The sequence below is a fragment of the Falco punctatus genome, assembly GCF_963210335.1.
Source record: "Falco punctatus genome assembly, chromosome: 1".
NCBI classification, from domain to species: domain Eukaryota; kingdom Metazoa; phylum Chordata; class Aves; order Falconiformes; family Falconidae; genus Falco; species Falco punctatus.
In genome coordinates, this window is record NC_137580.1 from 111,888,372 (window position 1) to 111,915,858 (window position 27,487).

The 27,487-nt window shown below is 48.8% G+C and overlaps 1 protein-coding gene across 3 annotated transcripts; it reads right to left on the reverse strand.

Annotated features, from left to right (window-relative positions):
* Positions 1-502: 502 nt before the first annotated feature.
* Positions 503-27,429, reverse strand: AKAP1 (A-kinase anchoring protein 1). Of its 3 annotated transcripts, XM_080374196.1 has the most exons (13): positions 27,299-27,419; positions 26,255-26,379; positions 16,313-16,355; positions 13,960-15,629; positions 9,986-10,119; positions 8,503-8,629; positions 7,799-7,929; positions 6,606-6,783; positions 5,393-5,543; positions 4,677-4,744; positions 3,132-3,205; positions 2,274-2,339; positions 503-2,133 (listed from the first exon to the last, which is right to left on the reverse strand). In XM_080374196.1, exons 4-13 carry the CDS (start codon positions 15,605-15,607, stop codon positions 2,074-2,076), a joined length of 2,637 nt encoding a protein of 878 aa, XP_080230322.1. In that variant the 5' UTR covers positions 15,608-15,629; positions 16,313-16,355; positions 26,255-26,379; positions 27,299-27,419; the 3' UTR covers positions 503-2,073. The 3 variants fall into 3 exon arrangements, with proteins under 3 accessions (XP_080230322.1, XP_080230321.1, XP_080230323.1); XM_080374195.1 differs by lacking the exon at positions 26,255-26,379 and having other exon boundaries at positions 27,299-27,429; XM_080374197.1 differs by lacking the exons at positions 16,313-16,355; positions 26,255-26,379 and having other exon boundaries at positions 27,299-27,420.
* Between the last annotated feature and the right edge of the window lie 58 nt (positions 27,430-27,487).

The window sequence follows — 27,487 nt, forward strand, 5'->3', positions numbered from 1 at the left end:
AGTGTGTGAATAAATCCTGCTGCAGGAATACTCCCAGTTGTGAGGTGCTCCAATACCAGGGTAAGAACAAACAGTTCACTGGGACACCAGTTCACATCCTTGCGCTGCTCAGCTCAAACAAGAAACCTGTCAGCATTTCACAGAGGGGATTTTACAGCCTGCACAACAGAATAGACTTGCAAGTTTCACTTTTCAACACACAAGGGTGACAAAAGGGATGTCCCTGAGTCCAGAGCAAATTAATTCCACAACTATAGAACAGTTTCAACAGCCTTGAGTACCAGTGCTCGGACTAAGGCTTTCTAACAACTAATTCATCATAAAAATTACCCTGGTTTCCAGCTAGAACTAAAAGGAACCACAGGAGATTTGGAGCTTGACCTTTCTGTATCTGTTGAAATGCCATCATGATCTTATCTTACCTGCTTATGCCGCTGAGCTCCCTTCCCAACCCAGTATCACAAGTGTTCAGGAAATGAAGGCTCTTAGTCATCACAGTTGATTACGGCTTAAAATTTTAGCTTTAATTTAAATGGAAAGAAACATTCCAAGAGGATATATATGTTTTATAGATTTAAATGAGTTACCAAATTTAGTTTTCATTGGATGTTACTGCAAACATGAACAATAAATTGTAAGTGCCAAATAGGAAAGAACTGGGAAAAAAAAAAGAAGGATATAACCATACCGTATTAGAAGGGATTGGACCAAAAGATTCTGTAGGCAGCTGTCCAAACATTTGATGCACTGACATGTTAGCTCATAGGATGTAAGGACATCCTTGAATCCATGTGAAAAAACTTCTCAGGACTGACTACATCAACATTTTCCTGACAACTATCTTCCCTGCCAGCAATAAATCCCAGTTCAATACATATCTAAAATTATATACATTAGAGGGCATCTGTTCAAGAGTATTAAGCCTGCTTAAATTACTTGAGCAACTTTTTAAATATGTAAGAGAAATCTAAAAAGGATCAAAAAAATCTGAGAGAACAGCACTGCAATATTAATGCTAAGTTGTTACTTTTTTTTTTAAAAACAGATCTGTACAGCAACATAGCAAAGAATGCAGCGATCACAGTTCAAACCAGACAGCAATCTAGGAAATACTAATCCTGTATACAGCAGAGCTGAAACACTCCCAACATTTAGTTGCTCCAAATGTCGGCTACCCTAATGCACTCCAAACCAGTTCTACCTACATAGCACATTTTGGTGTGAAAAAGATTCTGTAAAGTTCCCTTTGTTTCCAGTGTTTTTCTTGTACAAAATATTACAATTTTTTTATATATATTTACAGACTTGCAAGGCTAGAAAAATATAAACTACAATTGGGCTTGGCAATCGGTTCTTTTCTTTAAATACATGACATTTCAGAACAAAAATTGTAGTGGTAACATATCCTGCACTTCAAGCACCTGCACAGAGAAGCTTTCTTCCTTAAGCATATCAAGCCTAAAAACCACGACTGCAGTGAGACACGTGCCACATTAAGTGCAACAAATGCAATTCATCTACCTCCTGGCATACAGAAGACACAAGATGAATGTTATTTGTGCAGGTTAGTGGCACAATATAGAAAAATCCATAACTGAACATTAAATTCCTTAATAACATTCATGAATTTCATAGGCAGAGCCTGTTAAAAAAGGACAACCGATGTAACTTCTAGGAAAAGCAGATACTAAGTTCATGGTGTATTACACATCTTGAACAAAAATACAACAACAGTTAATGTTTCAGGGGCATTTGTTAGCTTCAAGCAAGCCCCTGGGTTTTAAGTTTTCTTCCATTCAACTTTGAGTAGCAGACAGGGAGGATTTTTTGCTTTAAAGCTACAGTATCTGTCATTATGGCTTTTAACACCCCACCTTTCACCAACATGAGGTATGTGTTTCTAGTGAAATGGTAAAAGTTGAGCAAAATTAGTATCAATGGACCATAAAACTGGGTATTTAGGTGTAAAGAAGTCTTCTTATAAGAATTTGCCAAACCAAATTGTAACATTTCAAAATAAGGTGTCTTCTTTGTTTTTTTCTGCAGAGGGCTGCTGAGGCATCTAGGACACTGCTAGTAGTCAATCCACTGAGCAAATCCTCTCTCCACCAGAGTTCTGTTCACTGACACCACCTAAAGGGAGGTGGAGGAAAAAGTAGAAAAGTGAACAAACCACTTGCAAGAAACATCAGCAAGTCCCTAATCAACAATAAAAACTCTGCATAATCATAAAACTAACAGTGTTGGAAAAAAAGGTATGTCAACGCACACACCTCATCTCCCATCAAGTTCCACAGCTGTATCAGTGGCAGACCGGTGGCACTGTCGTAATTTGTGACCTGGAAACACAGAAAACAAAATAAATGAGTGTGCAGCAGTTGTGGTCTGAGCCATGGAGGCTGCAAGGCTAGCATCGTTCAGCACATATCAGATACTCAATACTTCAGCTGGTGTGTAGGCCGGAGGAAATGTGGCTCAGCCACCAGGCGGCTGAGGCACCCTGCTGACAAGTTTGCTCTCGTCACCCAAATTCATGTACTTGCTAGGAGTTTGCGATGCATTTGAACACTGCATTAAACCCAAGGGAGCTGTAAGATCGAGCGTCACAAACACTATCAGCTTCCCACTCATCCCGATTAACTCCCATGATAGCTACAGCCACCGTTGGAAGCACTGCAGAAGAAGTACACGCCTCTTCACGGGGATCAGGCTCTGCAGGCGGAAGCCTCTGGGACACTGCCAGGAGCCTCGCTGCTCCCTCCGGCCAGCCAGCAGCCACATCCCGACGTCAGCGTCGCACAGACAGCTGAGACCGGCAAAGCAGCACGGACCCAGGTGGATACTTGATCCGCTGGACAACAGGCCACGTTGTGCTCTGGGAACCCCCTCACAGGTGCCCACCCTTCCTGCCCGCGTCAGTGGCGAGGGGGAACACTGACCCCACCGCAGCTGCGCTGTTGCTACTCAACAAAACGCTCAGCACCAAGATTTCTCAGCGAGAACCTTGCCCAGCGGCCAGGCTTACAGGCTCTGGCTTTGTTCTTTATTTCACACACGCAGCGTGCTAGGGGGCAGAGAGAACAGCAGCAGTCACACCAGCAACAAGACTTTTCCAGACAGCTCTCGCGTACCTGTGCCACTAGGACTGCACCTCTGGTCATCTCACTGACAGTGGCGTCAGCTTCGGATGAGAAGTGGTCCTCGTCTTTGGAAAACAGGAAACAACAGGAGAAAACAAATGAGACATTCACAGGCTGTAAAGGCCAGCAGGGACTACTAGGCTAATCTTGTCCGACCTCCTACGTAAGTCAGACCAGAGAACCCTCACCTGCTGCCGCTATAGGCATTTGCTGAGACCGGTCTGTTAAGCTGCAGATCACACAAGTACCGTGCCTGCTGTGCTGCTGAAGGGAAAGGATGAAGCGCTTTCTAAAGCCACTAGCTAAGTAAATGTGAACAGAAGTGGCTGATGAATTAGGGGGCTTTAAAGAAGAAAAGATACTTCTGCAGTACCTTTGAGCTGCCCTTAGTACTTTGATCCTTAATAAACTAGAGCTCAGGGGCCTCAGGACTTTACTGACCCTGCACAGAGTGCAATACTCTGAACGGGAACTCGGGAGCATTTGTACCACAGGCTGGCTGACACCTGAACGGTGCCAAAAGCACACTCGGCGAGCACTGGCAGCTCAAACCCCTCAGCCGGCACTGCTTGCGTAGGTACTGTTGCTAACTCCACAGCTGCAATGCAGCGGAAACCTTTGTGTCCCAGGCAACACTCAGTCTGCACTCTAGACCAGACATAAGCAGAGACACATTCATTTTGGAGGAAAGTTGCTTATTTCCTACTAAATTGCTGCAAAATAGTTTCTCTTTTGTACTCCTCACCCTGAGACCATCTCCAGGCAGCAAGTGAGCTCCTTACAAGCCCCCAAATCCTGAAGGAGGTCGATGACCTCAGGAAACACAAAAAACACTGACTTCTGCCAGAAGCAGCTTAAACCTTGCCATCCATCAACAGTCCTGGCAGAGCCTGTGCCTCCTGGAGTCCTGCCAGCCACTGACCCCAGTGCTGAAGCCTGGCCTGAGCCCTAGCTCCTACGGCCACCCCTTCCATGCCCAGAAGGCATGATACAGCATGCATCGCTAACACTGTTAGAAAAGAAAAGCAGGGGGGGGTGGGAAAAAAAAAAAAAGGCAAAACAGAAAAAAACATTTCTAGGTAGTGACTGACATTATTCCAGTGCTTGGAGGGTAGTACTTTAAACCTGTACGGAACTATACACATCAGTCATTTTAGTAGGAAAGCATCAGGTATTTGTCTCACAGACTAAAAACTAAGTTTGCATTTAGAGCTATTCTATGACAGAAGGCAGAACAGTTAGAGCTACTTCACCTATACCCTGCCAGTCCTGCCAACTTGCTGTCTGGAAGAGCAATTCATCCTCTCCTCCATGTAGGGAACACCTGGACATTTATCATCTTTCCCCTGGACAGGTTATGACATGCTAGTGCACTTAGAAGAATAAAATACAATTTTTCCAGTCCTTGCTCTAGTCACATCAAAGACTGCACTTGAAATAGGAGGGAGCAGTTTAGACAGAATTGTTGCTCGTACACAGTTGGCATTCATTTAAACCTGCAGGAGTGCCAGCGCTACATCTAGAGAGCACCATTACCTGGAAGTGGCACCACGTTGTCTAGTAAAACTTCTGCTCCTTGGAAAGGTAGTGATAAGAAGTCAGACCTTAAAGAAAAGGGAGTCAATCAGAATAAGAACATGGCTTTAAGTTACTCCTGTGTTCTTTAAGGTGACATTGATTAATCAATTGCTCAAACAGGAATTCCATTTAAAATTGATGACAGAAAAAGAGATCAGACTCTTCTCCCAGCAATCTAAGTAGCAACAATAAATTGTCCGATTAACATGCCAAGTTGGACTGGGCTCCAAGCAAAAACTACCTTCATAATAGAGGCTGTACTGCTTTTCTCCCACCTCTGGGGCACAATCAAGTAATTCATGGGCTTGTGTATGAAAACCCTCATCCAACACAGCTCTCCCAGGCCTTAGGGCTGGGGCAGAGAGAATTTGAGTCTTCTTCCTAGCTCATCAATTAACCACACTTTGGGGCTTCCTGAAGGCATCCTTTTGCTCAACTTCCACACTGAAGTGCCAGAAGTTGCCATTTCCTCTCCCCTCCCCTTCAAAAAGCCTTGCAAGGGTTTGCTGTACTCCCAAGGGACCCACATCTGCTGCTGAGACGAGCCTTTCTACTATTTCCCACTTCAGCTGTGGTAAAACCTAGAAGCAATTCAAACAATACAGATGCCTCTGATGAAGATTCAAGCCAGGTATGCCAGGTATAGCCTCAGGCTGTGAAGACGAGCCACAGACCTGATTTGCCTGAGTGTATCGACCTTCACTTTGTCATATCCTCCGTAGTCCACATATCTGAGCTCCACTTCACTAGTCTCTTCGAAGTAGCTAATAACTTGAGCCCGTAACCATGCCCCGTTCAGGCCTGGCGCTGCACAGATAATACCAACTGCAAAACACAAGAGTACAGAGAAGAAAGGCTCAGGGTAAGCGGATTTCCAGAAGCCGGCACTTCAGGCATTAGTAGCACTGCACAGGTGTCTACTGAGATCTGTTCCATCCCCTTTCACCACTCCCCACCCCCCCATCAGACAAGGCCTGCAGCTGGGACACAGGAGAGGTGGGTGTTACTCTCAAGCCTACTGCTCCTACCACACTGTTCCATGCCGGTATCCCATTCCCTTCCAGCCTCTGGTCACTAACAGTGAGGTCTGTCCCCAGAAAGGAAAGTAAGATCAAAACTCCCTTTCCATGTGATGCACCCTCCACTTTACGCCACGTGCAGGCAGCGACACTATGAAGATTTGGGAGCAGTTCCACACTTTTGGCAGCAAAAACACGCCAAATACCAAGCTGACTAGGAATAACCTGAGACAGGCTTGCTCTCATTCTGCACATCACCTGAGCGGCCGGAGAGGTACTCCAGGGATGAGTAGGGTAAGGAAGAGTAGAGCAACATCTGTACTCTGGCAGCAGCTCAAAAAACAGATGAAATGAGAAGTGAACTATCACACACTGCCCAGCCTTCCCTTCTTCCCAGCCTCAACTTCACTCCCAATTTCTCTACTTCCTCCCTCAGAGCAGCACAGGATGGGGAATGGGGCTTACAGACAGTTCGTCGCACCATTCCGCTGCTCCTTCCTCCTCACACTCTTTCCCTGCTCCAACATGGGGTCCCTCCCACGGGAGACAGATCTCCATGAACTTCTGCGACCTGACTCCTGCCCACAGGCTGCAGCTCTTCATGAACTGCTCCAGTGTGGGTCCCTCCCACAGGGCACAGTCCTTCAGGAACAGGCTGCTCCAGAGCAGGTGCCCCACGGGGTCACAAGTTCTGCCAGCAAATCCGCTTCAGCACAGGCTTCCCACGGGTCACAGCCTCCTTCAGGCATCCACCTGCTCTGGTGTGGGGTCCTCCACGGGCTGCAGGTGGATATCACCACTACCGAAACTTTGCTGTGCAAACCCACTACACTCCACTGAACAGTTTGGGAGCAACCACGTTACTTGCCTTCCACTGGAGTTGGCAGGGTTGGAATTTCAGGTTGAGAATAGCAGGCACACATCTGCTGGTCAAGGCTACGCAGGACATGGAAAGTAGGGTGTGTGTGCTGCTGGAGAAACATGTGCCCTGCATTGACTTGGTTCGCCACAACCACCTCTACAGTGACTCCATCCGGGAGGAACAGCTGCCAGGGGGAGGAAAGAAATTCTTGTTAGTGTTCATTGCAACACAAGCTTCACTCACAGCGACTCCATGTCCCACCAGCGACTCCTGAGGCTTACAGCCACAGGTGGAAAAGCCCTGGCACTCTCGTATTTCACTTCCAAAGGTCGCTTTGGATCAGGAGCAGAAAGCTACTTGCTGTTAGTCCATGCTGTTCTAAAGGAAATCAGGCTTGGGGTGGGGCCCATCCTGCACACAAGGCGGCTGTCGGCACAGGCAGCTGTAAGACTTCTTTACCCAAGAGATCAGTGGTTAGTCAGAGGTGATGCACATCAAGCCGTGCTGCACTATCACCACAGTGCAACTCACAAGGATTCCCTGCCCACAGGGGTTTGAAGTACCAAGGTGATCTTTGCAAGGGCTGTCCAATATTTGTCACGAAGGCCCCATTTTCAAAGTCATTTGCCCTGGCTGCTAGAGGGCCATAGTGCTGGGCACCTTCCGAGCACTACTGTGCCCAGAATACATCTCAAATGCTTTGAATTCCCCAGCATAAATTCACTTCTCCAGAACAAAGCCTGTCTTCACATCCATGGAGACAGTCATGTGCACAATAACTTTATATCTAGATGCCCAGAAAAATTTTGTTGCTGAAAGGCTGGGCAATCACTGGAATAGGCTGCCCAGGCATGTGGTGCAGTCACCATCCCAGGAGGGTTTAAAAAGACACGTAGACATGGTGCTTAGGGACACGGCAGTCCTGGGTTAACGATTGGACTCAGTGATCTGAAAGGTCTTTGCCAACCTAAATGATTGTACATTTCCCAGCTCAGGCACAATGGAAACAGCAGTGGAAGAATAGGTAGATAAATCTGATCTGTAGTAGTTACACAAGCAGGACAACAGAGTGCCACAAGAAATCAAACTGTTTTTGTGGACATCTGTGCACCAGCCACACGGGTATCACATACTACAACGGCAGCGACTGACAACAGCCTTCCACATGACATCAGTCCAGCCAGCAAGCTGGGACTTACCCAGGCAGTCAGAAGGAGGGAATGAAGTGTCAGTGGTGTTGGTGGAGACAGACCGTAGACGTTGGTGAGACACAGGTCCTTGAACTTCTTGCCAATCAGGCTCAGGACTTTGTCTACTTGAGGCCAGGAGCCTGGAACACAAAAATCCCACAGAAAGCCTGCAGCACGGATATGCTGAGGACACCCCCACCCCGTGAAGCAATATAGCTACTAGAAGACTGTAGCTTCTTCTACAAAAGCACTACACCAACAACTTCAGTTTTAATAGATTGACTGTGTAACCTGGTATCAGACCAACACGAGGAACTCTGCCTGCCAGGCCTTAGTTTCAACAGCTTTGGCCTCCAGTATGAACTCAATTCACTGGCAGATGTTTTTCAGCCACAACTAATCTAACACCCCTCACAGTCAAGAGTGCATCTCATGATGCACATCCCATAGCAGCTCCCTCAGGCCTGAAGGGATCCTGCAGAAGGTGCTGGTTAAGCCACAGCAGCTGGAGATGTTCAAATGCATTCTCACCTACAGCAGAAAAGAGCTTTCACGTGCCAAGGTGCAGGCGACTTGGCATATACCTCTACTGTAACAGCACTGAGCAGAAAGATTTTGTAAAGCGTTGGACTCGCAAAGCTGCTACATTTGTTTACCCATCTCATTAAGGCCTTCAAACTACATACTAGGCCGTGAACAGACATTCCACTTACCTTCGATGTGGCAGACTTGGGAGTCATGGAAATAAGGTAGTGTTGAGACATAGATTTTGGCACCAGATGATTGCCTCAAGTAGTTCATAAATCTTCCTTGTTTGCCAATCAAGCGGCCAACTAATTCCTTTGTTAAAGGGGACAAGAAAGAAACAGTCAGGAAGGGAAACGTAAATCAAATACTGGTTTTTGTGGCTTATTTCACCCACATTCCCAGTTCCTGTAGCATAGAGCCAGGATAAATATAAGGCAATGCTGGACCGGTGCAGCGTTCAGCTGGTCTGTGATAAGTCACAGTAGATACAGATCAGGAAGCACAGCTCATTTGGACAGCTCCATCTTCATGTCTTCTAGAACACCATAAAGACACAATGGGACAAACCCAAGCCTGGTAAAGGCTACCACCTTCCCACGGTCAAGCCACATCCTCTCTCAATCTCCCACCACTTTATTTAAAAAAAAAAAACAAACCAACCAACCAAACCAAAACCAAACATGCTACATGCATTTTTCATTGAAATATGAAATACTATGTTTTAGCACTTTTCAAACAAGCTAATTAAATTTGAAAGAGAATAGACAAATTCACCAGACAGTAAACCAGGCTATCACGCCCATTACACTACAGTGTCCCTGGACAGCTGTGCAGGGTGATGCAGAGGTGTCTGTGCAAGCCCCGTCACTTCTACTCTTCCACTGGCGCCTACCACCACTTACTGCCAGAGGCAGATGCCACAGCAGAAGCGTGGGGCCTGAGTCACAGCCTGTCTCCACTAACCACTGAAACACATTTTCTGCTGTAGAACTGCTTCCTTAGCCTTTGTACGCGTCTCCACCGCGCTCACAGCACCCAAGGCAGCATACCTGCCCTGCTGGGAGCTGCTGTCTCACGTTACTGGCTGTCAGCATTCACCTCTGCTGAGAGGCAACACCGCAACAGCACTGCTGTGTAGGACAGCCACAGCTTACTGTGCACAGACAAAGCAGGGAAGAAGGTATGAACGTAGTCCTAATAAACACAATCTTTCTCCAAAGCCAAAAGAAAGCTCACTATAAAGACAGAGACACAGCAGCTCCACAGAATAGCTCAGACGAACATTCAGCTTGTGAGGAAGGGTTTGTAACCTGCCTACAGAGTGGCAAGAAAAAAAAATCCACCACCTGCTCTTAACAACTGAAAGCATTGAGAAGGCTTTGAGGGTACACAAAGCACCAGACTAACAGATTGGGGTGGAAGATAATGGGGAATAATGAGTCCAAACAACCAATGCTCCCCTGGGCATAGCCCTCACATGCCTTGTATTTACAGTTGTGTACTAGCTCTTTGCTCCTGGGGAGTCCTAATAGGAGCTAAATGCTTAAATCCTTGTTGATTTGTTGCTGATCTCTGCGGGATGGCACTGGGCCAGGACCAGACTGGAAGAACCAAAAGACAGCTCTGTAGGGCAGGGCAGGATGCGCGAGCAGGCCAGCAGCTGGTTACCTTTGGGACCTCTATTTCCCAGACAACGAAGTCGGACTTGCTGGACTCTCTTCCCAGCTTAGAGTTCTGATGAGCCACCGTCTTCCTCACGGCACAGCCACCGTCCACAAAATCCATGTAATCTACATTCGAACCTGCAAGACATGTGCATGTGTCAGCATTCAGACAACCCACACAACCCAGCTACCAGACACAAGGCTGTGAAAATACATCATTTCACAGAGAGGCTGCACTGAGATCTTCCCATGCATTCACAGTTGGGATGTTCCTATCAGGTTCTCCAGTATTTCAGAAAGGGTAAAGTCCCATCACACGCACCCTGCTGAAAGTTTCCTTTTATTCTTGGAGAAAAACCCACACGCCTCTGGGAATGCAACAGAAGGAGGCTCGAGTTCAGCAGAGTCCTTCAAACATGGTGACACCTCACACAGCAGCACAGACAAGACACCGTACGTCAAAGTTACCAGCTGAATGAGAGCTATGGTAACTTCAACACTGAGCTGCTGCAGCAAGGTACGTTGCCTTTTCCCCACGGCTTATACAGGGCTCTTTGCAGGGATCTCAGAACGCAGGGAGGGACGTGCAACCTGTTCATCTGCTCTTTGCACTAACATTACATTCCTGCCCCAAGAGGGGCTGAACAGTGACACAGGTGCCAGATGTGCCCACTGCTAGCTGTGGTAGGGGATTGCCTCTTGCCCAAATTTGTCATATGCTTGAAGAAGCAAGGTGGCACAGCTGAGCTATGTTTTCTTCCCAAACTATCAGACGATATCAGGAACATTTCTGCTTGGGAAGGGGACAAACTCAAACAGCTTCCTCATGCTCAGATGCCAGATACAGCCCATGTAACACAAGATTGATCCTTCCTCCAGATTAACAAGCAGGAGCATGAAGATACTCACTTGCTTGCAAGTATTCAGACCATCCCGTGCAAGACCAAAGAGAAAAATACACTCAACAGCTGTTTCACATTTGCCGCATCTTAACACAGCACAGCACAGATGCCTAGAAAGTCAAAAGCAAACAGTGCAGCAGCTTGCCAAAGCCTTCCTAAACAAGGATGAGGACTGAAGTCTCACAGCCCGGGTGTGAAGGTCAGCTGTATGACCTCTTACCCAGCATAGCCGCATTATCAGCTTGACCTACTATATCCCTTCTCCCTGCCCTTCAGCTGTGTCAGTGCAGCGCTTTCAGCCCTGATCATCACCAGGCTCCACAACACGCCCTTGTCACACACCAGCATTCACAACAAGGCAAAACCATTTTCTTCCTATGGTTACCCTGACTAGCAAAAATGTTTTGTAGGTTTAATGCTTAATTGTTGGCAAACTCAATCCCCATGTCTTGCAACAAGCAGCATTCCAACTACTTTGTAGCAATTACAAAAGACATCCTGTCATTAGGGGCTGTTGGCACCACAGGGTCCTAAAAAGGATTTTAACATCCATCCCTAAGGTCACACAGGTTAACATTCACTCAGACAGTTTTGTATTCTGCCAGGCACACATCATCCAGGATCTAGAAGGCAAAAGCAACACAGGCACAGATGGGGGAACTCCACGAACATTGCTCCCTGTTGGGATTTCTTGGCATGCATCTATTCTTCCAAGCAAAAAGGCTTCAAGGTAATTGGTCTGCAACCAACTGATGTTATCACAGTTCATCAGAGCACTTCCCTGGTTCACCCAGGAGCACCTCAGAAACCTGCCTTACGGCTTCCTTCCAGCAGCAGCCCATAAACACTGCTAAGAACCCAGAGGCTGCCTGAACTGAAGCACAAACTAGCAGGTCTCAAAAACCCAAGGTGTTCAACAGCCTGGCCTACACCCAGCAGGGCCCGTTGCACTGGGCTGCTCGAGCACATGAGCTTTGTGCTGAGGCACACGCACCAGCCCCTCCACGTCCCTCGTGGAGTGAGGGGCCCAAAACTGACCCAGGGTTCCAGGTCTGGCTCCACCAGTGGCGAGCACAGGGGGACGGTCGCTGCCCTGGTCCTGCTGGCCATACTGTTTCGCACACAAGCCAGGATGCTGTTGGCCACCTGGGCACTCTGTTGGCTCACGTTCAGCTGGCCATGACCAGCACCCCCAGGTCCTTTCCTGCAGGGCAGCTCCCCAGCCGCTCTGCCCCCAGCCCACAGCACTGCCTGGGGCTGGTGTGCCCCACGGGCAGGGCCCGGCCCCGAGCCACGTTGAACCTCATGCAGCTGGCCTTGGCCCCTTGGCCCAGCCTGCCCAGGGCCCCTGCAGAGCCTCCTGCCCCTGGCAGGCCAACACTCCCACCACAACCTGGCGTTGCCTGCAGCCTTACTGAGGGTGCGCTTGATCCCCTCGCCCAGATCACTGATAAAGACATTACCCAGGGCCGGCCCCAGCACAGAGCCCAGGGAACCCCCGTGTGCCCGCCGCCAGCGGGACGTGACTCCAGCCCCACCGCGCTCCGGGCCCAGCCGCCCAGCCTGCCACCCAGCACAGGGCACCCCCGGCCCGGCCGCAGCAGCCAGCTTCTCCAGGAGCTGTGGGACACGGTGTCAAAGGCTTCACCAAGGGTCCAGGCAGGCAACACCCACAGCCTCTCCCTCAGCCACCAGGCAGGTCATCTTGTAGGAGATCATCAGGCTCGTCACACAGCACCTGCCTTTCACAAACCCGTGCTGGCTGGGCCCGATCCCCTGGCTGTCCTGCACGTGCCACGTGATGGCACTCCTGAGGACCTGCTCCATAACCTGCCCCAGCGCCCAGGTCACCCCCACAGGCCTGTAGCTCCCCACATCCTCCTCCCTGCCCTGCTTGCAGATGGGTGTCACACCGGCTAACCCCCAGCCTAACCTCCACACCACATAACTCTGCAACAGCCTTATAGTCCTCAGGAGCTGCCTGCTCCTTCTTCCACCAGCAGTAAATTCTCCTTTTTCCTCCGGGTCCCAGCTCCAGCCAAAGCTCTGTTCAGCCAGGCCAGTCTCCCTCCGGCTCACCGTTCGGCACATGGGGACCACCTACTCCTGCACCATTAAGACTTCCTTCTTTGAAGGACATCCAGCCTTCCCGGGCTCCTTGGCCCTTCAGAACTATCTCCCCCAGGACTCTTGGCATCCAGGCTCTTACGCAGCCCAAAGCTGGTCCTCTGAAAGTCCAAGGCAGTAGCTCTGCTGACCCCCTTCCTTACTTCTCCAAGGATCAAAGGAGACAGGGGAGCCTCCACTTCTTGTCACGTGCCCATGCAGTGCATTGGCCTCAGCGACAGTAGAGCACAGCTCCACCAGCCTATCTTCCTCTCGCAATCCCTGATACTTCTTCACCTTCCTACATCTGCTTCCAGCTCTGCCACCAGGCTGAGCAGATCCTCCACCCAGCCGCGCTCACACAGGTGTTACCCTGCTGCCCTCCGGCAGTGGCGATGGGCTCAGGCGCTCCCTGCAGTGACCTGGCAGCTGCGTGGTTATGTGGGAGCTCCATCTGGGTCACCACGTGCCTTCTGGCCACTGGCTCGTCCCGCCACAGCCGGGCTTCTCCTGGGGAGCAATGGCCGCTGCTGGAGCTCACATCTCACAGCCATCACGGGGACAGCACCTGCCCTGCGCACCCTGCCGTGCCCTGGCCGCCCGCCTGTGCTCCCTGGGGCTGCGTTTGTACGTGTCTGGGTTTAACTGCCTTCACTCCTGCTCCGCACACACCGAGCCAGAGCTGCCGCTCAGCCAGGCCTCAATGCTTCCCCCTCTGGGGTGGGCTGGGGCACCCTCCCCCTCTCTCTGCCCTTGCTTCTCGGTTTTGCCGGTGCATAGTAAGTTCCCCACAGTCCCCCGGCACGATGCCCAGCTACAGAGTGCCTACTGGCACGAGTGCTAAACAGTCACCCACTGGGGAAGTTAAACACGAAGAGGATTTATCTGAAGATGTTCTGGAGGAGAAGGGTTGCAGCACATAAAATGCTTGTTTGCTATGTTTTTGCAGGAGGATTTTCGAGCCTCTTACCTTCTGTGTGATCTCGAGCCACCCCCAGTGCACTGCTACACTCATTATGCAAGTCTGGACTATCCTCTTTCAGTATCCCATTACTGTGTGGCACTTTGCTGTCTTCAGTAGCAGGTTTGTCAGCTGGTACCAAGCTCTGCTCAGCAGACTTATCTTGGGTTGCAGGTATGCTCTGTGAGTCCGAATGCTGGCCTGATGCAACAGACAGCATTGCGTTCTGCAACGGGTCCTTTGCACTCTGACCACCTTCAGATGTGTGTGTGCTGTACCCAGGGTCCTCCATCACAACAGGCAACTCTACCAGTGGCCCTCCACAGTTTTCCAAAGAAGTCCGATCAGCTCCCTGGGAGTCACCGCACACACAGTTCTTCATCTGACAGTCTTTTGTGTCTCCCTGAACAGGGCTGGACAAACAGCCGTGTGTTGAACAGCTGGAATCCATCACACTCCGATCCTGTTGCTCTGTCTGAGGGGATGCCACTACTGCAGCATCACACTTTGCAGCAATGTTCTCATCAGCTACTGTAGCTTTCTCCACAAGCATCCAGCCAGGGGAAACAACGCTTGTCTCCAGTGGCATCTTCACTTGGCTGGCTGCAACCTGGCAGATCTGAGCAGGCGCATCACTCATGGCACCAGACAGCACTTCCTCAGTGGCTATCGAAATGACCTTGAAAACTATCTGTACTGCTACTTGCTCAATTTCCTCAACCTCTTCCTTGTCCAGGCTTGCTCCTCTAATCTTCTCTCTTTCCAATGCATCTCCTTTTGGGTGTGTGCTCTCCTCCTGGCACACAGGTACAGTACTGGCAATTGACTTGCACATCTCTTCTTCCCTGGGCTGCTCCAAACAGGTAGACTCCAAACTATCCTGTAACGTGCTCACTGCAGGATCCTTGTGACTTGATACAACTTCATCATTGAGAAAGGCTTGTGGGGTATAGACTTCCTTTCCCAACCCTAAGCAAAGGGCTGGCACAGAGCCAATATCCGAGAGCACAATTTCTGGCACCTGGCTTTCCTTCGGGGGCTTAAACAAAGAATCACCTGTCTGCTCTGCAATTCTGATCTCCTCCGTGATTCCCAGAGACACTTGTGCCACCGTCATTGATGCTGACAGCTGCTGATCTTGCTTTGTGCTAGAGCCCGAATCCTCTACAAGGCTCACCACAGCACTGCCGTGACACCCTGTGCTCTCTGAGATCAGAGGGAGAGAAACACAAGCAGGGACACTACTTTCATCTTGAGATCCTATTGTTTCTAGCTTGCCACTGTCGTCCTCAAGGGTGCTGGGCTGAATTGTCGTTACTGACAGGTCTGGAAGGTCCTGTGAGAGATCTAGCCTCTCATGAATTTGACACAGAAGAGAGGGCGTCATCAACGCTGCTGACAGCATGGAGGCTGAGGTGTCATTCTCTGGGCATTCCTCTTCTGATGAGAGGAGCAGTGTTCGAGGAACACATGCTGCTGTTTCAGATGAGGAATCATTCTCTGGCACTTCTTCCTGTTCCTCTTCTCCAACGGCTATGACTTGTTTGTTGTGATAGCTTGCATCCTTTTTTCTACGGAAATAGAGCCACCAGCAGCCAAAAAGTGCCAGTGTTCCAGGTATGGCAAACAAGACGACACGGTGGAAGCGTAAACCCATTTTGCAGTCTCAGTAATTGTATCTACAAGGAGAAACAGAAACCACGTTAAAATAGTTACAGGCAAGGTAACAGGAAGGCTGAAGTTTCATAAACGCCTTGAGGGATTTCTGCTAGCACGAACAGGCTTCTTTTCCAGCAGCTCTTTAAATTCACAGCTCTGCTCCACCAGCAGACCAAAGACTAAGATCTCTACCTAAGACCAGGTGTGGAAAAGTGGCTATCTATTAAAATATGAAAGAAATTTTAAAATTCAACATTCAGTAAAACTGCAGCTGCTACTTCCAAGATGAAATGCAGTGGGTATGCAGAGTATCTACTCCCAGTAGTTTCCCCAGGCAACACAAACTACAGCCTTAGCACACGCTGAGAGGAACTGGACGGGGGTGGCGGAGCGGAGTGAAGACACCGTGGCCAGGCCCTGGTGCACTCCCTGCAGGAAGCAGAACTTGATGGTACCATATACTGACAAGCCACATAGTAGCTGTCAGAAGACAAGGGAAGATGTCAGCTGTCGAGCCAACAACTGCAGTTGATGATATATATATATATATCTCAATGAACCTTGCTCATTATACTACCAAAGCACAACTTCATCTCAAAGCTACCCCCCTCCAAGGCATGACCACCCCTCACACTAAGCATGTACTTTATAGTTTTATTTGACTCCGCATTTAAAGGTCAAGTGAAAGAATTTTTACACCTACCAGGAACAAAACGCATGTACAACTGGAGTCACCCAAGCTCCACCTAGAAGTAAAGGAGTAATACAAAACTAAGTTAGGAAGTGCAGAAGTTAGGGAAGACTTCATCCGAACTCTTGAGATCGGTCAACAGGCTGAGCTTGTCTTCTTCCCCACAGGGAGACTTACTGGGGAAAAACTATACTGTATTCTACGCACACTTAATGACTGAACTCCAGCTGGCTTTCGTTAGTGATTAGATTTTGTGTGCATACCATTTCACACTTGTTCTTGCAGTCAGCGTATTATCAACAGCAATCTCAAACCTTAATCTGCCACAAATCTGCATAATAAAAATCCTCAGCTGAGATCTGTTTTGTGCGAGTTTCTGGAAACTTGAAGACTTGGTTTGATTATGTCACCGGGAATCCCCAAGCAGGATAGGCGAATCGCCCTCCGAGACCGTGCTGTTCAGAAGTGTCTGTAGCAAGCTCTGACAGGCTGGTCAGGCGCAAGGGTCTGCCCTTCCTGGGACACTGAGAGACTAGGTGACCATCACAGGTTGGGGGATAAAACCTCCCCCTTAACAGGACGCTCAGGAGAGCTGGATGTTCCTCACCATTACACTCACCAGTTTCACCTTACCACAGCTTTGCGCCGACACTTCCTCCTCCTGCCTTGCCTTCGCAGGGCAGCACCCAGCACCGCGAGCTTCTGCAGCACTGGGCTGGGCCACCACACAGTGTGCCACCAGCGTTCCAAGACGGGACTCGACACACTGCAGGTCTCCCCAGCCCTGTGCTTCCCCAGAGCTGCACAGGCTGACAACACACACGTCTCTAGAACGGAACTGGGAAGGTGAAGTGCTCTGCAAAGGCTCTCACCCCCAGCACCGCAAGAGGCTGGTGTGTGGGCACAGCACCTAAGTCTGTAGTTAACCGGGAGCTAAACAGCAACATGCAGCTACTACATTTACTTTCACACACACACAGCATAGGAATTCCTGAAAGAGCAAACACAGCCTGATGAAGCAAGTGCTCCCCAATAACCAGAAGTCTCTAAAAGATTTCACAGCAGTGAAGATGGGAAATAGGCTGTAACATCCTTAGAGTAGAGGTATTTGTCTAGCAAAAGCAGCCTGGACAGAACGCTGCTACTCAAGAACCCAGCTTCAAAGTGTGTTCTACATCTAAATCAGCTACTCCTCTGACTTTCTGGAGTCAAAAGCTGTCTCTTAGCCTAGAAAGTGTGTGAAACCTTCCCTGCCTGGACACCACTGAGACTCACGTCCCAGGCATGCTGCTCAGGTGTTTACAAGCCTCACCTGAGTTACACAAAGCAGGGCTGACACCTTTCCTACTTCTTAAGGGAAGTCTAGAGCCGGAACACAAAGCCAAACAGTTACCTGCCCAAAAGCAGCTTTTGCCTTGCTAAAAAGCACTTCCAGTTTAATTTTCATTGAGCAGGAATTAAAGCAGAACTCCACGTGCCTGACAATGCTTACACACAACAGACTTTTCTTGACACGCCTCAAGGCTTTTGCCAATAAGCAACAAAAATAAAGGTTGTTGTCAAGAGATAACAAAATCCTAGAAATGGGAACCGCGCTTTGCAAGGAGTATTATCTAGTTCCTCTTTAGAAAGCATAGTATTTCTTAGTCAAGAGAAGATAATCAAGTCATTCTGTCAACTATGCTTAGTCTATCTCAACCAGGAAAAAAACAACTTTTATCAGCAGAGCAAGTTAATTCTGACTGCAGCTTCCAAATACAAGTTTCCTTTGGGGCCTTGATTGTCATGAGAAGCTGAATACATTCTAGCCAAGGGACAAAAACAGGCTTCCCTCAAGCTCAAAGCAAGCATCCAAGCCTCATATAAGTTAATATTCACCCCACATTTCTCACCTCCTCCAGCCATACCCTCCTATCCCACAGGAGCAAACACAACTTTATCCAAGCTAGCTTGGATGCCAGCCTTGCTTCTGTACTGTTTAACCACACAGTCCTAACGACTGAGGCAAGTAAACAAATGAACGGCAAAGAAGAGGGACTAGATTTCTTGCTCAGTCCCAAATCAAAGGTCAGCTGTAGACATAATTTAAGTGGTCCAGTATATCACAAATGAAGTATTTATGTTGTTCTACACGGGAAACTTGAGGCTGTGTTCACTGGACATTCACAGCTGGTATCTTCTAAAGCCAAGTTACTTCCAGCTGGCTTTATGCAGTCAGCTAGCAGGACTCACTGCTGAGGATGAACCTTCAGTTGACAGCAAAACCTGAGATTTGGAATTCAACAAAAAAAAAACAAAAAACCCAACAAACATATGCAATAATTTGGATGTTTGGTTTCTGGAACTTGGTAAATTGAAAGGGTGAAGCCCGTACATTCCTAAGACAAAAGGTTCACGTTTATGCTCTCCAGCACAGAGGCACATTGTGAGCCACTGTGAGTGCTCATCTGCTGTCCGCTTCGGTTACTGTAATTAATGCAGAACCACCCGACAAGCTGTCTCACAGGCACACCACAAACTCAAACTAAAGTAGCTCACATAAGTCCATTCCCAGCAAGCTTTCCTGATTAAACAGACAGCCCTATTATTATCCGATTCCCTATTAAGTTGCACCAACTGCACAAACAATAGTACCACACAGTTGCAAGGCGGTGCAGGAAGACAGCAGCAGGATGCTCCACCGAGGGACGACGGGCCTGTCCCAAAGCCTGGCAGACAAAAGAGTTCCAAGCCTTTTTAAACGTTAATATCACTTAAGATAAAGATCGTCACTCTTCTGTGATATTTACATCAGTGGGAACTGGTGGATCAGCTGACTGCTCCTTGCAAAGCTCATTTAATTTCAAGTTTTACAACTGGACTAGTTTTAGCAAGAGCCACATTATACTATCAGGGATCGTGTTAAAATGGAAATTCCACATCCTACCATCATCTACAAAGTAATAAAAAGGCAGTGGCTCTGCACAAGAACCCAGCAGACATCCTAAAGCCCTGGGCTGGCTAAAGGGACAGCTAACACCAACATCTCCTTACACAAACACAGTAAGACAACTTCAGTGGCCCGATTCTGACAGGCTAGTCACAACACTTTTTATGCGATGCCTAAGATGATGGTTGATTTTTAACCTGCTCAACCAAACTGTTGTAAGATGGCAGCACATACTTCTCTTTAATTTCCTACACAGGAGAGCTCCTAAAGCCCACATCCGTTTCCCAACACAATTACGAGTGACAAAACCCCCTCTCCATTGCCAATTTGATAGCCAGTTCAGGAAGGCAGGAGTAATGGGATCACTTAAACACATGGCAGGGGAGGAGGAGGAGAAAGCCTGGGATTTTCCTGCCAGCAGCAGAACAGAAAATGGCAACTTGTCAAATCACATGGGCCTTAAACGCTGCCAAACTGGAGGCAGCCTGGCCCGACAGTCCTTGGCGTTTCTTGTTCTAGAGCTCTAGTTTAGCTCTACAACAAGCCAGGTTTTTCAGCCTTTTACATCCGTCCGTTTACCCCTCTGCAACTAGGACTGCTGGTTCGTAAAGATGTTAAAACTTGTGGAGGGTCCCCGTTAGCAGCTTTCACTCAGAGCAGCCCATTTCCTGAGCTCTGTAGCCCACATTAACCGGGCTGTGAAAAGCTGGTCTCACTCAAGGGGCACCTCTTGCTGTTCTTGTCTTTCAGTACTGGTGTTTGAAGCAGGAATTGCTGGAGAACACTTCCCATTAATTATTTACGGATAAGAAAATGACCTGTTTGCTACTACTTAAAATAAGATCCAGTTTTAAATCTAGCTTGCCTGGCTCCTACCAGTCTTGGAATGTTTGCAAGCTTATTTTCTGAGCTGTCTCTTCTGGGTGATGCTCCATGGCAGGACACCAGGCTGGCCTGCAAGGAGAACGTGGGAGAGGCCGTAAAGCCTTGTGGCCCACACCCCCAGCGACCAGGAGCGTAATGCCAGGGGCTGCAGCCCCGTGTTATTGCAGGTTGCTCTGACACCACAAAGCCATTCCGCAATTCCGGCACCACAGCCCGTGGGGATAGCACACCTCTCTGAACAGCACTCCAGAGCCGGACCTGCAGGAGGCAGGTCATCCCCTCCATCGCGGGCCATCTGCCTCCTTTATCTTTGTATGACAAAGAAAGAAGCTGCAGTTTGGACATTGCACTTCCCAGTTTTGCTTCAGATCAAAATATGCCTTATGCCAAGGTGGGGTCAAGTATGTCCACGTCTGTTTCTGGGCTGTAATTTATCTTAAGGGTAGGGTCTCCAGTCCCTTAAGTTTTTGTCAGCTCCTGTTCTTATGCCTCCTGTAAGGCAGAGCATGGGCTACTGGTTATTTTTAGCATGGAAAATTTTAAGAGCCCACATGGTTTAGTTTTAACTGTGCCAGCCTCGTCCAATTCTCTTTCACTCAGACAGTATTTATTTCCCTGAGTGCTGTATCGCTAGCTATAGGGTTTGCGGGGAGGCACCCTAGCCTTGCTGGCGATGCTACATTACCCATTTAGCTGCCTGCTTGTTTGCTTTGTGATCCTTCAGGATGGCCTTTAATTTCAGCCTTGATTTCCACAGCTTGCAGAGTCTGGAAGCATAATCTCTCAAGTGCTGGGGCAGAAGGGAAGCGGAGGAGGCAGGGGCTGGCAGCACCACAGGCTATGTCCCTGCAGAGTTGGGGGCTCAGTCACTTGGGACTTGTCCTTGTGTCTCTTCTTGTAGAGCCTTGAAGCAGCCTGCCTCAGAACAGACCTTTTGTGTGTAGAAAGCCCTGAAAACATGGAGCAAGTGCTTGCCGAGCTCTCCTCTCGGATACTGAGGATGAATTATTTGGCTTCTCTGCAAGCCTTGTGCTGCAAACATTTCTAACCTTAGAAGGATGTGTATACCGCAGGGTTGTTTGTCCTGGCTACAGAAACAAGGTGGCTTAAAACTGCTCTGGGACCCTAATGCAAACAAGTAGAATAAGTACATTGACTGTCCTGGGCTTTTTTTTTTTTTTAAAAAAAAAGGTAGGCAAGTGTGCACGTTCGTTCTTGTCCTCATCTCCCCTATCTTTACCAGGAGTTTTCCATAAATCAAGCCAGGATACAGATTTGGAGAGCTGACTGACCCCTACTCTCCCCTTGGTGTTTTAATCCTACCCTGACCTACTGTGGGGATTCTTTAGCAAGCTGGAAAAGCCTCATGTCCTAGCTGCAGCTCTCTGGCTGTGCCTTGATACAAGGTGTGACATTTAGCCAGGATTCCTGGCATGCCAGAAGGAAGTGGAAGTGGCTGCTGGTGCAGGGCAAGCGCAGACAGCATGTGAGGTCCGCACTATTTTTGGTGCGGGACTGCATGGGGCCCTGCATACTGGGAAATGGCACTGGGGCATCCAGCGCTTCACACTGGTTCTGGCTTTTACAAACCAATCGTCTCCAGTCCAAAGCCTCTGGAGCTGCTGCACTTCCCCTACCGGCTCCTCCCGCCTGGAGAGGGTTGTTTATCTCTACGATAAAAACTGGTTTCAGCATAATCAGCTTCACTGATGTTCCCACAACAGCTACTCTCCTCCTTTGCACCTGAAGCCACTACACTGATGGCCCAGGCTTTATTAGTATTTCGCCTTACAGTCACTGCTGCTGTGTACTTACTCCCACTCAGGAGCCCAGCACAGCTCCAGCAGCATCACTTCAAAGCAAGACCCTGAACAATTTCTGTTTACATGCCCAACAGCAGACACTTACAATAAAACTGTCAGCCTAGACAAACTATAGGGTTGTGGAGTTTTTTTACATATGTTTTGGAAACCACTGAAAAGCTCACACAGATGCAAACACCAACCGCCAGCGACCCTCATCACCCTGCACTGCCTAACAGAGTAATGCAAGGTGCAGAGCTGATCACTCCCACTGTGCAACAAGCCACAGGTTACACTATGTAATTAACATTACCCCTATCAGATTATCACACTCCTTACTCCAATTTATATCTTATTACTTTCTTGCTCCAATTGTTTCATTATTTATGGTTACTCAACCAAGCTAGCGTCTCCCTGTGAATCCTCGATTACAGAGGAAGGCAAGATCAATTTTTCACCGCTTTGCCAGAAAGGTCTCTCAGATACAGAAGCCAACTTCAGAAACTGCTTTTGCACCCCTTCACCCATACCACCTTTACCTTGCTTGGCTATTCCTCAAAATTGGGTGGAGTTAATTTTTTTTTTTTTGCCAGTTGCGGAGTCTGCTCCAGAAACAGCCAGACCAAATGTTTCTGCTTCTCCTAGCTAGCCAGAAGACTTCAGCAGAGAAGCCAGAGGGCACGTGACCTTTCTATTCTCTGCACTGTCAGGCTGGATGATAAAGCTTTCCGATTCAGACTAACCCTCCCCATGACTGAGGAACGAATACCACTTTTACAGCCAAGAGGCCAAGACATCAGTTGTTGGGATTCTTTCTGAACAGCTACCTCTGACATATGTACCAGTCCAGACTCAACTCTTGTAAAAGCATTTTTCATAGAAGACTAAAGAAAATCAGTCCTCCGTGGTACAAGCAAAGCAGTTTTTATTATCTTTATAATCTACCAACACATTACCAAAATTTTCCCCAAATCCAGATTTTAGCACCTGTAATTCTTTCCACATTTCCACCCAGGCTGGAGAATAAACCAAAATATTTTCCAGATTTTTTTTTTTTTTTTTTTTTGGGGGAGGGGGGGCGGGCACGGGGGGGCATCAACACTTGGTATTTTGTGTTTACTTCTGCACCAATGAAGCCAATGCAGCCCTTGCTAAGGACAACATAGTATAGTGTGTGCCGCTTCTAGATAAAAATTTAAAAGCAACCAGTTAAGTCAAATGCCTGGCATCTATACAGCGTGCACAATGCTCAGGAGTAGAGACTAAACTAACCAAAGGCTTTCAGTATTCTTTGTACACAAGACAAAACACAAGCATGAATTTTGAAGGGGACAAAACGGTGAAGTTTACATCACAACACACTGATACTGCTGTAAGAGATGAGAACACAGGCAGCACCGAGACCAAACAGGTACCTGGAGAACAGCAGCAAGACCTGCTCATAGAATGTTTACTGTGCACAGCAACAAGACCTTGATAAAGAGCTTCTCAAAACAAGAGCTGGAATGAAACAGAAAAGCAAAAAACCACGTCATTCAGCTGGAAGCCTTGTGCCCAGGGCTTGGCTAGAGAGTAAGTTGCACAAGCACACAGAGAGGATGAACATCAAACATTTGTGAATAAGGCACCCTGTATTCATCTGCACTGGGAAGGAACAGCAAAAGGTTTCACTAGTCATTTAGACCGAACAAGCAGGGAGGTAACTTGTGTGCATTAACAAGGTTGCTACAGGAAGCCACACAACATACTTGAGACCTAATCAGAGAGGAACGTGCTTCACTTTGATCCGTATTACAGTCGTGCCTACAAGCCCTCGCCCAAGTTACACCAGGGGCTGTTCTCACACACAGAAAGGCTTCCCCCAAAGATTGCAGGCTGCCTCCTTTCCTCAGCTTCGGCTGCCCTTTTTTAAAAAAGCAAAGCAGAGACACAGATTAAGCGACCTTCCTACCATCACATCAAGTTGAAGGAAACACAGGGAATATAAAATCGGTACTCCAACTCCAGAGACTGGAGTCCATCCTCTTTACCAGGCAGCAAAGAGGACACTGTACTCCATTCAGCTTGAAATACTTCTGGGAAGGGATGTGCAAGTTTCTTTCCTGCACCCCTGAACACCAAAAGAATTCTTCCTAACCCAGCATTTCAACAAGAAATGGAATACAAGTCCAAGCTCATAACAACAGGCTCCTCCTCTTTAAGGAAGGGGGAACTGCAGGGTCACAGCCCTAAGATTTTTGGGGATACACACCCCAAACCTTGTTCCTGAGATTTCAAGTTTCCAATTCACAGATTTATCCCTATGCAAAGCTAATGCCCTCGATACAGGAGGCACATGCAGATAATGAGCTTTTGCCAGGAACTGCTGCTATTTATACACAGGGAGTCAAAAATCAGTTACAGCACATGGCAAGTTTCTCATCCTCATTTGCCAGGTGGCAGCAGAGGTCAAAGGCAATCAGGACCTCTTCGGGTCTAGAAGCAGCGGTTTGTTTGCTGAAGAATGATTTTACACAATCTTTTATGAAGTATTCAACTCTGCTAATAGGAACGTACAGGGCTCATAAGTTCAGAGTCAGTTTCCAGCCAGGATACAAAATGCAGGAGCAGCAAAGTTACACTGAATCCATGTAGTGGACAATAAAAAAACATGGTAAAACAGCTGAAGACAGACCATTTGCAAACGCAATAAGTGACATGCAAACATATCACCTTCAGCAATCCCCAGGAGAAGCAAACTCAACAGCCTTAATTTCCAGGAAATAAGCACCTGCTGAATGAAATAGCTCCTTCCAAGTATCTCAGCCTGAAGTTAATCATCGCTTCATGAAGTTTAACCAGCCATTTGCATTAAGAGTTTCACAGAAGCACTGTAGATAGAAATCAGCATTTTAAAAAAGGCTAGTCATTAGATCTGAAACATTAAACAATTAAACCATAATTAATGTTTTAATTAATGGGTTTTTATTACTTCTAGATGTTGCTAAGGTCACCTGGGATATATCAGCCCTGATGTTAGAGCAATCTCCCCGAACACTAGAAATACCTTAAGTGGTTTTTTCACATCTGTTAAGTGCACATGAAAAACGAGAATCATACATAAGCGGGGTATGTTGCTTTTAAAGCATTATGCTCTTCAGATAACCACTACTGCAAAAGTATACTTGCTCTCAAACACCCCCAAAGTCAGCCTGCAATGTTTTCAAAACTAACACAAAAATCTCAACATAGCAAATCAACCACTTCTGTTTCTGAACAGCTTTGGCTGCAATCCTCAAAATCCTGTCACCATTAACTCCCAAGAGAATCTGTGGGAACTGGGAACCTACATGCTGTGGTGGATCACCCTGGGTGGTGAGGGGAATTCCTGCTGTCTAATTTCAGACATCATGGTCTAGGTTAAAGCCAAGGCTTTCTAGGCAGTTGATGATTTTCAGAATTAGTATCTCAAAGCATCTCAGAGATTTTTAAGAAAGAACTCAGCTCCTAGGATGCGTATCTAAACTCAGTGTGACTCAGGAGAGCACACCTGAGAAAGGCAGCTACCAGAACACAAGTGAGTTCCAGCAACACCATCCACACCGTCTCTCCAAACCTAACAATACCTTTTGCTTCATACCTGAGAGCAAAAAGCCTGTAGCCCTGTTGTACAAGATAACATGACAACCCTGGCGAGATTTATGTGCCAGAATCCCCCACCACTGGCGTCCCATGACAGCTTTGGGAAGTCCTTCAAAAGCTTCAAAATAATGAAACACTGAAACAAAAGCTGAGAGACTGTCAAGCAAGTGGTACTGGGATAGCAAGTGATGCAAGAAGGTGGGCTTCTGGAAGGCTTCAAGCACAGCTCAAGTTCTACAGGCTTCTTGCTCCTTTTAACTTTCTAAAGACCTGCCATTTCCTCCAGTGCTCTAGGTAGCATGTGCAGGCAAACCAATTAATCAAGAACTAAACTGTGCCATCAGATACACATAGAGAAAGCTGTACTATCCCTTTACAGAATCATAGGTACGCTGATGTTACCAGATGACAGGTACAGCAGCTCAGCAGATGCCTGCACAACATTTCACCTTTTACACAGGAAGCTCATTATAGAACGAGGAGTTAAGTGACTCGAAGTGGGTGGCACAGTGACCCCCAGCAGAGGCGCAAGCTAAGTTCAGTGGCAACAACAGCCCCAGTCTTCGTGCTACCAAGGAAGGGCCATACCACCTCGTGAGCTGTGCTGCACTCCGGTGTGCCATGTGCCCTTCCTCGGCTACACTGTGCACACACATTGGGCCACAACTCAGTGGATCATTCACAGGCACAAAGCAAACAGGAGAAAAGGAAAGTTACCCTCTCCTGCTACTAGCAGCCCCAGCCACAAGTCCTTTCCTTTCACCTGAGACAAAGTCCAGGAGGCGCTGATAGCGCTCAGCAGGTGCTAGCGCAGCCGCAACCTGCCCGGGCAGCACACAACCCTGCAAAAACAGAAATTCAGGATTACTCCCGTTCTGCAGCCCCTCACTTCTCCGTAACAGATGGACCGCGGTTAAATGCGGCTTTTGTTGCTGTTACCTATTATGACCGGTAACTTCCATAGAGGGGATGCCCTTACTGAGAGTCTACTCATTCTGCGCTCCATGCTTCACGGTCTAGCTTACTAGACTGTAATAAAGAACTTTGGCAGACATGGATCAAGTTGCCCTGTTCTGGAACGTGAATAACTTAGACCTTACTGGCTTCAAGGATGGGGAAGAAGAAGAAATAAAAAAAAGGAAAAGAACAGGAAAAAAAAAAAAAAAAGAAGAGTCAAACAACATGGACTTTTCCAGAAAGCATTCCCTCCTCAGCAGCAATATAATTTAAGTTCTTTGCTCCTGCCCGCGTTCCACGCTGGTTTACAAGCCCACCGCGGCCACGGCAGCACGTGAGCAGCTCGCCAACGGCCGGACCTGCTGGCCATGGCCGCAGCACCAGCCAGCGCGGCGCGGCCGGGCGCAGGGCAGGGGAGGCCGCCACCCGCCCCCCAGTCCGCGGCCGCCCCGCTGCCTGCCCCGCCGGGACGGCTGCAGCGGGACGGCGCCGCCGACCTCAGAGCGCTGCGGGACACCGGCCGCCGCCGCCCCGCGCCCCGGGCCCGCCGCCGCAGACACCCCTGCCCCACCGGGGTGACCTCGGGGCCGGGCGCCGACCTTGGGCACGGCGCCCGCCCCCGCTGCGGGCACGGCCGGGCGGCACCCCGGGGGAGACGGGACGAGACGGGACAGCGCCGCCCGCGCCCCCCGCCCGGCCGGGAGCGGCGGCGCCGCACAGAGGGGAGCCGGTCGACTGACAGCCGACGCAGCGGGCCCCGCCACCGCCCTAGGGGCCTGGAGGCAGCCGGCCGCCGGTACTTACGGGTGATCCGGCGGGGCGCCGCTCGCCCCGCGCCGATGCCCGGAGCCGGTGCCGCCCCCGCGCCAGGCCCACGTGCAGCCCGGCCGGGCCGCCGGGCCGGGACATGCAGCGGCCGCCGCCGCCCCGCCCCGCCCGCCCGGTCCGCCCCGCCCCTCTCGCGAGAGAGCGCCGCCCGCCCCGCCCCGCCCC